Consider the following 10491-nt stretch of genomic DNA (forward strand, 5'->3'; position numbering starts at 1 on the left):
GAGGGGTGGTCCTCGGACTGAGGGTGCAGAGATGGCGGTGGTGGGGGCTGGTGGGGGCGGGGTGGTAGAGAGAGAAGGCTGCAAGCCTCGGAAACCATGTGCCCCCTTCTTGCTCAGTCAGGATTTACCGCTGAACCCACTTTACCAGCAGACGGCCTATTTTCGTAGGTGTTTTCTCCACTCCTAAGGAGGGCGAGGTCTCGGTTTTAACACCTTTCTCACCACCTGCCAGGAGAGATGTCGTTAATGACGCACATGCTCCCCCTGGGGCCTCTGGGCCCCATCCGAGAGCAGGGGAGTAGCCCAGTCATGGCGCCCTCAGAGACCCCAGAAAATGTTCTGAAACGTGTCACAAGTCGCCCCGGGTCTCCGGCAGTTCTTACCTGGCCCTGGTGAAATGACAAGTATTCAGGCAAAACAGTGAGGTTTTCACCAAGTTCAGTTGGTTCCACTTCAAGGTTTTGTCCTTTTCGAAACCAAAAAGCCAGCATTTGGGCTGCCTGTCACCTACCAGACCCCAAAGCAGAGACAGGGTTGGAATCTTTATGGGGTTCGTTCAGATGACCGGCGCCCTCAGTGGACAATGGGTTCCCACCCTAACAGTCTTACGTTTCCTTTCAAGCCAGACTTTTTCCTACAAAGTGCCGCGACGGGTTTTGAAATTCTGGGAAAAGTAGATCTAAAACATGGCAGCATTCTCACCCTGGGCGGTTAGCTGTCCCCCGGGCAGCAGCCTGGCTCTCCCAGGAACACAGTGGTTCCTCCCCAGGCGGTGGTCTTCAGCGGCGCCCCGGGAGGTCGGGCCAGGGTGGGCCGCACCTGCAGATCCTGAAACAATCGCTTCAACAGCTGCCTTACCCACTAGGCTCATGACCTATTTACCTTAAGCTAAAATTGTCCAACTCTTGAGTCCCCTGTCACTCTTATCCTATGAGCACGTTCTTTCTCCCTCTCCAATGTTAAATATCCCCTGTAGATGATGGTGAGAACATGGACGGTTTCCCTAAAGGAACGTGAGGAAGTGGGAAGGTGGCCAACTCACTCAGCCCCCACTGGTTTTGAGTTACTGGTGCGCCCCTGCGCGCTTCAGATCTGTCACTCCAAGGATCCAGGCGGGAGCTGTGATCCCTCGCTCTGCCAAAGGCGGGATTCAAACCCAGGAGTGGATGAGTTCCACAAAAGCCCACGGTTCTTCTACTGGGAGGCGGGTGTCCAGGGCCTACCCCAGGTCTTCCACCGAGGTGCCGTGTGCCCATCGGAGATATCCTCGCCCTCTCTGAACCTCGTTCTTAGGGCGGTCGGTGACACAGGCTGTGAGAGAACTCACAGAGAGAAGGAAGCACAGAGAGCAACAGTTTTACTTTACTTTGCCAGGGGAGGGACGGGGCTGGGTGCGGAGAAAGGCCCCCCCCCCCGCCCCCCACACCAAGCTGAGGGGTCGGGCTGGGAGTTTTCATCGGGGACGGGCGGTGGGAGAGCAGGACGTTTCGGCGGGGCTGCAGCTTGTCTCGAAGGCATCTCTGGGTGCAGGGTCCTGGCCTGCGTGGTCCCGCACGTCCTGTTTTGCAAGTCCCAGGAGCCCCTGCGGCTTCGGGGCGCCCCCGGTAATTTCCTGGTCCCGAGGAGGAGAAAGGCTCCTGAAACGATTCGGGTCCGTTGCGCTTCCCGGGGCCCAGCCCACGCTGGAAAGAGGGCCTGAGAAAGGGCTTTTTGCCCATTTCCTCGTCTCCAAGCACAACCAGTAGTCTCTCCCTTAGGAAGACACGAGGGCCTAAAGGTTCATTATTCACACCTCCAGGAGCCAAGACCCGGGGGCAGGTGCGTCCTCCTCAGTGCAGACCCTCCATCCGTCGGCCCTCCCCCTCTCCACTCCCTCCCGCTTCCTCGGGCTCCCAGACGGGTCATCTTCCGCAGCATCCTGGTGAAACCAGAGGCAGCAGGGCTGCCTGTCAGCCCCCGGCCAGAAAGCAGAGGCAGGGATTGGATGATAACAGCGCTCATATCAGAGGCCAGCAGGCTGAGGAGGGGGCGGGTAGAAACCCTAACATCCACCTCACCTTGAACTTTCAGAAGCAAGTTTATATGGGGGAGACTTGGGAATTCCGGAGGGGAAATTCCTAGGGGGAGGGCGCGGTCTTGCTGTTTCTCTGGGAGGGGGGCCGGCAGGGGAGTCGTGCAGCTCCTTCCCCAGCTGGCTCCCTCTGCTTCGTGCTGTCTCTGGTGGCAGCAGCCGGCCCGGCTCCCCTGCACACTGTGGTTGATGGCCGGGGAGGCTGCGTGTTCTCTGCTTAGGGAGGAGGAGTTGAAACCATTTGCCCTGGAGTGTCCTTGATTGGGGAGATAAGGCCTTGCGATTCACCAGCTGGCTGTAAGGTGCTCAGACTGTTTGGCCTTGTTTCGTCTTCTCATCTCAGTTTCCCCATTCCACTCACCCAGGAGTTCTAGCTTCTTACCATCCTGTCTCACTGGGCAACTCTCTACTGGTCCCCAGCATGCCTGGCGGGGAGGGAAACCAAGATGAAAAAGAGAGAAAAAGAAAAAGGAATGTGGGGTGAGGGGTGAGAGAGGAGCAGCCGCCTCTGAGGACCCCTGGTGTAGGTCCGTGTGCTCTCTGAAGTCACTCCTCAGTTCCACAGTCTGGGTGGCCCTGGCGCCCCTCCCTCCACCAACCCCTCCCCCGAGCAGTGACCCTAGGGGCCGTGGCCCTGGCTAGCCAGACCCTGTGAGAACAGGACATTCAGTCTTAATTCATCTTTTACTCCCAGCCCTTAAGCTTGGAGCTCAGAGCAAATGCTCAATAATCGTGCGTTCAACTGGATTGCAGACTTCTCTTGCTCTTCCTCCTAAGCAGTAGGCTCCCTGAGGGCGGGGCTTCCGCATCTGACCCTGGTTTATATTCGCTCTCTTAAAAAGGGGGCTTTTTATAAGGTTTGTACGTGTCATTTCTATCTAACTCACAGCAAACCCTGTGAGATTCCTACCAGTGTTATTATCCCCACTTTACAGGGAAAGAAACGGAGGCAAGGGGAGGCGGCCATCTCTTCTCCTGTCTCATGGTAACTACAGGGCCCAGGGTTCAAATCCTGGCCTCTATTTCCAGAGACAAGTGTCGAACCACTTAATGCCATTGGGAAGAATGACTGTCTTTGGTCTTATTGTATAGTCAGGCCGATTCCTCACTCTGCTGTTTCCTGGAAAACTCATCTCCTGACGGCTGGGCGGTGTTCCCCCGAAGTGTTTGCTCAGGCCAAACACACATACATGAAGTTTCCATAACCCACGATCCCTGCTACATTCATGGAGACTGCTTGGGTGGCCAAAGAGAAACCTTCCCGTAGCAGGTGACTATTTATACAAGCTCATTAGCCAAGGCTGAGGGACAGGAACTGGCAGTTCCAGTCCCACGTGAAGAGACCCCTGCTGGCTGAGCTCTGCCTCGCAGGAGCTGTGTGTTCTTGAGCAAGTCTCGAGTCCTCTCCAGGGAAACGAGGAGGTTTAGACACGCGCTCCCCCTAAAGGCCTTTGCACGTAGTAGAGCAGAGATTCAACAGGTGGCTTCTGGGGATGGACAGACTGGAACGCAGGTGTTGGCCTTGCCTCACCTGGAACCCCTTGACCTACGCCACGCATTCATTTCCCCAATTGAAGCCCCCACAGAGACAATCAGAGATTTCGGCGCCCACTGCAGGGGGCTGCCGTGGACGGGGGTAGGTCGCACATTGTTTATAAAGTACAAAGTTCGGTACAGATGTGTAACCATCATGTTACCGTGAGCATCTCCCAAGCCTTTGTCTCCCAGGAGCTCTGAGCAAGATGTCCGCAGCACCTGCCAGCAATGGGGTGTTTGTCGTCATCCCGCCGAGCAACGCCAGCGGCCTCCGCCCACCACCAGCCATTCTGCCCGCCTCCACGTGCCAGCCTCCCGGGATCCTGCAGTTGGAGGAGCCACCGCTGGGGGCACAGACTCCAAGGACCACCCAGCCGCCGGACTTGCGGCCCACGGAGACCTTCCTGACCGGAGAGCCCAAAGCTTTAGGGGTAAGATCGGCCTCTCCGAATGACCTGAGGCAATGACCTGAGGCGTAGGCACAGAGCAGGGAGGCGTAAGCGCCCAGCAGGGGGGGGGGGGGGGGGGGGGGGGGGGTGCTCACCTTGGAGAGGGGGCAAGCAGTGGTAAGTACTTAGTGAGCGCTGGAGGACTCAGCTATGCTCTAGACCGACAAGGACCCCGCCCTGTGGAGTTCACAGAGAGTAGCAGTAAACTAAGAATGAAGATAACTCCAAACGAGGCGATGAGGTCGAAAATGCTGGAGCGGGGAGGGCGACACTAGCAAGGGTGAACAGAAAGGTCTCTCTGGAAAGACGACATTTAAGCTAAAACCCAGCTGCTGAGCTGAAGCCGACCAGGGGAAGAAGGTCTGAAGGCAGCGAGAACAGCAAGTGCAAAGGCCCTGAGGTGGGAAAGCGTGTGGCTTGTTCAAGGACAGAAGACAAGGCTGACACAACTGTGACGTAAGGAGCAAAGGAAGGAGCGGGAGGAAAGGAAGTGGTGGCTGAGGGCCAGCTCCTGCCAAGCTGACAGTCCATGAAAGACAGTCTCTGTGGCCTTTCCCAGTCTCAGATGGCCTTGTGATACTGGTTCCTGGGCGGGAATACAATATTACATAGTAGGTAGGTGGATAGAGGGATGGATAGATAAATAGACGGATACACATATTCATCTTCAAATACACATACAGTGTCTTCAGTTTGTCCCGTGGCCTTCATTTCTCCAAGTGGAGGATGAAAACACAGTGTAGTAATGGTGATGATGGTGATGATGACGATGGTAGCTCTGATTTATTGAGCTCCCCCAAGAGGCGCACGTGATACGCCCAGGAAGTCGCATGCACTGTCCCCTCCGAGCCTCGTCACCACTTTGTGAGACAAGACGCATGGTTTCCACAGGACAGATTAGGAAACCGAGGCTTGCCAAGGCGAGGTCGCTACACAGTTGTTAAGTGGCATCCTGTGCCCTGGGACTGTCAAGTTCTACTTTCAAACCCGATGCCCCATGGCACCCAGGAACTCTGGCCTGAACATGCTGGGCCCCAAGACGGCTATTCCTGACGTTCACAGGCAGACCTGCCCCTACATGGGCCACGCTGGTTTGGGTGGCGGTGAGCACCGTGTCGGGAGGGAGTCCATTTGGAAGTCAGGAGCTGGAAAGGGCTCCTGGATCAGGCAGAGGTTGGATCCGAGGACCTCCAGTGTCCCTTGCACTCAGTCCTAGAACTTAGTCATTAAAACATTTGGAAAGAAATGTGGCAGAAATTACAAGAAGCCCACACGTCCCCACCTTTGGGAAAACCATTCCCTTTCTGGGAAGGGATCAGTGGGGTGCTGGTAAGCCACCTCTTTAAAATAAAAAGTTTTAAAAATTTAAAGATATTTCAGCTGGGTAGGGAGGGTTGGCTCCAAGCTACAGGCGGATGGAGTGATGATAGACACGGAAAGGGGCGAGATTCCCCAGAAGCGACACGGTACAGGATGAGGAAGGAGGGGAAGGAAAAGGTGAGGCACCATGTGCAGGAAATGAAACGGGGTCGAAGAAAAACAGGGAGCCGCTCGGCGACGCTGGAGAGCCAAGGGGGTCACAGCGCAAAGCACATGCAGACCCGTAGAGACATGGAAACAGGCAGGTGGGTCCTGAAGGCTGTGGGGAACTGCCCTTCCTTCTTAAAACTGTCTTTTACGGTTGTTATAAAGATATATCAAAAGAACGGAATGGGAGTTTATTTCCCTGTCCCTTGGGGAGCACGGGGCTCTGGCATGCTGTCCTCCGCAACCGGCAGGGGGCGGTGTGGAGCCCGGCCGCCCGCCTGGCTGAGCTGCCAACCGCTCCCTGCAGACGGTCCAGATCCTCATCGGCCTCATCCACCTGGGCTTCGGCAGCGTGCTGCTCATGGTCCGCCGTGGCCGCGTGGGGATGCTCTTCATCGAAGGCGGCGTCCCCTTCTGGGGAGGAGCTTGCGTAAGTGCCGAGTCATTGGGGGGCCATGCCCAGATTCACCTCTGCCCCCTGTGCGAACCCCCATTGCGTTCTCCTGAGCACAGCCTTGAGCCTAAGTCTAACTCCTGACCCCAAACCCTAACCCTAAACCTGAGCCAGCGCCCACTCCTATGTATGCCAAGCCTCCAGCAAAGAGCCAGGCACAGAGAAGGCTCCCAAAAAGGATAGGATGAAGGGGGTCGCTGCAGAGGATAAGGATACTAACCATCTCTGTTACCTGGATCCTCAGCCTCACCCCGCGCCCAAACACCAACCTGCAGAAACCCGCCATTTCCCCTCCTGAGTCCCAGCCCACCATGAGCTCCCTCGCCTGGGAGTCTGACCAGTTCTGACGCCCCTGAGCCTATTCCTCTACCCATACCCGGCCAACCTGGCAGCGACCCCTGCTGGGAAACCTCCAACTTGAAGAGAGCACGTTTGCATTTGCCCTGCTGGCCAGGAGAGCACAGGCTTTGGAGTGAAGACACAGGAGTGAAGGCTTTGGTCTGAGTCACAGGCCTCAGCCTCCTCGTCTAAAAATCGGATCCATGGTTCTGGGCCTGCCTACCCCATAGCTGGGGGAAACCAAGAGCTAATGCATGGATTCTGCACCAAATGGTGATTGTCACTGCAACGCTTCCCCCTTTACAGAGAGTCAGAGACTCACAAGAGAAGGACATCCCTCCAGTAAGTGGTGGTTCCTGAACCCAGGGCACAGTAGCCCTTCAAATAGTCCATTGCTACCCAATGTTGAGGGAAACATCGGCTAATGGGACTTCTTGATCATGTATCTGCTAAGTGCCAGTCTTCCCCAATTAGACTAGAAGCCCCATGAGAGCAGGGGTCTTATCTATCTTACTCAACTTTGTTCTGTTCTCGGTACATACCTGCTGCTTGGTAAACGTGTGGAGGCACAATGCCTTCCCTACGAGGCTCTGGTGATAGGATGTGGATGAAAATGTCTCGCAAGCCTCAGCTGGTTCCCTGGACAGGGGCCCCTAGTAACCGGAGAGGTACTAAGGTGCCTGGCCAGGAGGCAGAGGAGGTGGCAGCCGAGAGGTGCCCACGGCCTTGACAGAGCCAAGCATATGTGTCCTGCTCAGTGTCCTGGCCAAAGCCCCACAGGAGTCGTCTCCTCTCCCCCACACAGTTCGTCATCTCTGGGTCCCTTTCGGTGGCCGCTGAGAAGAGCCACACCAGCTGCCTGGTAAGTCTGGTCAGGGGACCCGGGACAAGGGTGGGACCATGGTGGGACTCCACCCCACTAGGACCCCAAATACACTCACTCATTCAGCTCCTTCCACAAGCACTTCCTGGGGTCTCGCTGAGGGCCAGGCCCAGGACAGCGCCCAGACAAGACAGAGCCTGCCCTTTAAAATACACTATGGGGCAGAAAATGATGGATGGTCCTCAGACAGAGTGCCCGTGGTTGTTCAGAGAAAAGGCAGGTGCAAGAAGCCCTCCTGGAGAAGGAGGCAGCTAAGCTGGGCCCTGGTGGGCAGACGGGACTGAGAAACACGGAAGGGAAAGCATGAGGGCTGCAAGGAGGGGCCGTGGGCAGGACGGCTGCAGAAACCACGTGTGGTTCCATTTGAGATCAAGGAATGGACGTGGAGAGAATTTAGATGCAGATGTGCAAGATCCAGGTCGTCGTGGAAGGCTCGGTGTGGACAACAGGGAGGCGATCCCAGCTTTGGGCTGGGGACTGCCCAACAGAGCCGTTCCCAGGGGGCGGGTCCTGGGGAGGGACAGGAGGAAAGGAGGGGGGTCCACAAGAATTGGAGTCAGTGGCCACTGCCCCCAGGCCATGGAGGGCTGAGTGTGGGAGGCTCGGGCTCCTTGTCCTCTCTTCTTCTCCTCGCCCCTTCCCTCTCCCCCTCTCCCTCCTGTCTCTCTCATGCAGGTGAGGAGCAGCCTGGGGACAAACATTCTCAGTGCCATGGCGGCCTTTGCCGGGACAGCCATTCTGCTCATGGATTTTGGTGTCACTAACTGGGTGTGTTTTGAGACGCCTTCAGCAGCAGATGCGGGGGGTGGGGGACACGTGGAGAGTGGTGGAGCCCTTATCCAGGGGGTGGGGAAGGCAGGAGTTTTCAGCACAAGGGGGCAGCGGCCAGAGCCCTGAGCATTGGCTGGGCCTGCCAGTCCCACTAGGCCCCGTGAGTATATTGACCCCATGACCCTGTCCCCAGCATGGGCTCAGGGGGAACGGAGAGACGGCTTGTTAGAGTGAGAGAGGACACGGCACAGGCAGAAGGGGGACTGGCTCCAGCCCTGCCACCAACTGCTGTGTGGGCGTGGACCAGCTGTTCTCGCTCTGGACCTCTTTCCCTCCTCAATTCTGTGGGTTTCTGGCCCCCAGGATGTGGGCAGGGGCTATCTGGCTGTGCTTACCATCTTCACCATCCTGGAGTTCTTCATCGCCATCATTGCCACCCACTTTGGGTGCCAAGCCACCCGCGCCCAAGCCAGCGCGGTGAGTACTTCCATCCCAACCTGGGCCTGAGGAAGGCTGGGCTCTGGAAAGGGCCTCTGCTTCCAGACCCTCCCGGCTTCCCTCTCAGGAGCAACCGGGAAGGACTGGGCTTCGATGAGCTCCACTCATAAATGAAGGGACCCAAACAAGCCTTTGCTGGAAGATGGGACTATTATCTTTATGGCCACAGGAGGGCGCCCGCACCAATGGACACGCTGCCCTGTGAGCCCTGACGCAGAGCAGCGTCATGCCCTGGACGCAGGGGAGAGGTTGGAGGGCTTGCACACACCTAAGTAGAACTCTGTAGAAGTTCACTGGCCATGAGAGAGACAGGGGCCAACAGAAAGGAAAGCGTGCCTCACTGCAAACTGAGCTTAGGTTCCCAAACCCTGTGAAGCCAGAAGAGGGGCGGAGGCGGGTGCTGGTGGCAGGGGACCTCTGGAAGGAAAACGCAGATCACGGCGCGGGGGTACAGCTGGGGAGGTGGGTCCCTGCAAAATGGGAGGTGAGGCTATCGAACGCCTTTGAGCAGACACATGTGCTCAAAGGGGAGGGTGAGCAGAGCAGGGCTCAGGGAAATCAATCCAGAGCGTTTGTCTAATGCAGGGGACAGAGAGAAAAGGTGGAGGATGGAGGCCGGCCAGCGGCTAGGAGGCTGGTGCTATGTTCGGCCAACTTGACCCAGTGCAGGGCGAACCAGAGAGATCTCTAGCTTCTAGAGAGATGAGACTTTTGTCTGTTTTGTTCACTGCTGTATTCCCAACGCCTGGGTCGTCGTTGGCTCTAATAGATATTCTTTGAAGTATGACTTGAACGGAGGAGAGTTTCTGAGTTGATCTCTTCAGACCCGCAGAATTCGTTACTAGGGTGCTATTCTCAGAATCGCCACAAGGCGGCACTGTTGCAACACCTCCCTGCAGGGTTGGACCTCTCCTAAGACTGTCATTGGGTTTTCTTTCTCTTTGCAGCCTGTGATTTTCCTGCCAAACGCTTTCAGCACAGACTTCAACATCCCCAGCCCCGCGGCCTCTCCGCCCCCCGCCTATGATAATGTGGCGTATGTGCCCAAGGACTTGTCGGAGTAGATGGTCACTCTGGTCTGTGGGTGTCCCTTCCAGGCCCCGCCTCTCCCCACCCCCACCTCGTTCATCTGAGGCGGACCCCCTCCCCACCCCTCACATACTGTGGCCCTCGAGTGAAGTCTTTTCCGGGGACGTCTGTCCCACACATTTCCCACAGATTTCTTTCCGAGAAGTGCTGGTTGATGTCCAGGGCGTATCCCTGCCCCCCCCCTCTGCCCTGCTCCGTAGTTCCCTCTGCTCATTGGGGAAACCCCCCCCTCATTGGGAGACAGGTTCAGGGGCTGCCCCGGCCTTCAGACCTGGGCGAGGTTAGTAAGCTCAGAGAGCCCAGAATCCTCCAGAGGGGAGTAATGCGCCCAGCTCCCCCGCCCACAGAGCCAGCAGTGGCCTGACCTTGTGACTCAGGGCCCCAGGACCGGCTCTGTCCTTGTGATCTGCTGCCCCACGTCATCAGGCCTGTTTCCTAATGAAAAGAAACCACCCAACCAGATGACACCTGCGGCCCCCCAGCCCCACTGGGCTCCCCGAAGGCTTGGTCTGAGCCAGGCCCTGTCACCCCACTGCTCCGGAAATGCTCGTTTCCCTTCCCTGTAAAATGGAGTCCGTACTGACTCTGGCCGCCCACCCCGGAGGGCCGGGGACATGGCCAGGGAAGGCCAGAGCCAGCCCCCCAGACCCCACCATCGTCCTCAGGTGCACAGTGGTGGTGAGCCTCCAACACAGTGAGCCAGCCTCCAAGGACAGCTCAGGATAACCCTGTGCCCCCACCTCCCTCCCGCCCAAAGGGCACCATGAGCTGAGCTGCCTGGGGCTAAGGAGACCCCTCCAGCTGGTACAGAGGCCCTGGCGGCGGCCCATCCCATCCACAGCACAGACGGAAATAAACAGTGCGGCTTCCACTT

General features: G+C 57.3%; 1 protein-coding gene across 2 annotated transcripts; it reads left to right on the top strand.

Annotated features, from left to right (window-relative positions):
* Nucleotides 1-3801: 3801 nt before the first annotated feature.
* MS4A15 (membrane spanning 4-domains A15) lies at nucleotides 3802-10256 on the top strand. 2 transcript variants are annotated; one of them, XM_037060435.1, is made up of 6 exons: nucleotides 3802-4038; nucleotides 5891-6013; nucleotides 7182-7238; nucleotides 7935-8027; nucleotides 8394-8507; nucleotides 9476-10256. In XM_037060435.1, the coding sequence occupies exons 1-6, from the start codon at nucleotides 3814-3816 to the stop codon at nucleotides 9590-9592; spliced, it is 729 nt and encodes a 242-aa protein (XP_036916330.1). In that variant the 5' UTR covers nucleotides 3802-3813; the 3' UTR covers nucleotides 9593-10256. The 2 variants fall into 2 exon arrangements, with proteins under 2 accessions (XP_036916330.1, XP_036916329.1); XM_037060434.1 differs by lacking the exon at nucleotides 5891-6013 and having other exon boundaries at nucleotides 3814-4038.
* Nucleotides 10257-10491: the final 235 nt, after the last annotated feature.

Source organism: Sturnira hondurensis, unplaced genomic scaffold, assembly GCF_014824575.4.
Source record: "Sturnira hondurensis isolate 20B ecotype Veracruz unplaced genomic scaffold, ASM1482457v3 Scaffold0011880, whole genome shotgun sequence".
Classification (NCBI taxonomy): Eukaryota; Metazoa; Chordata; class Mammalia; order Chiroptera; family Phyllostomidae; genus Sturnira; species Sturnira hondurensis.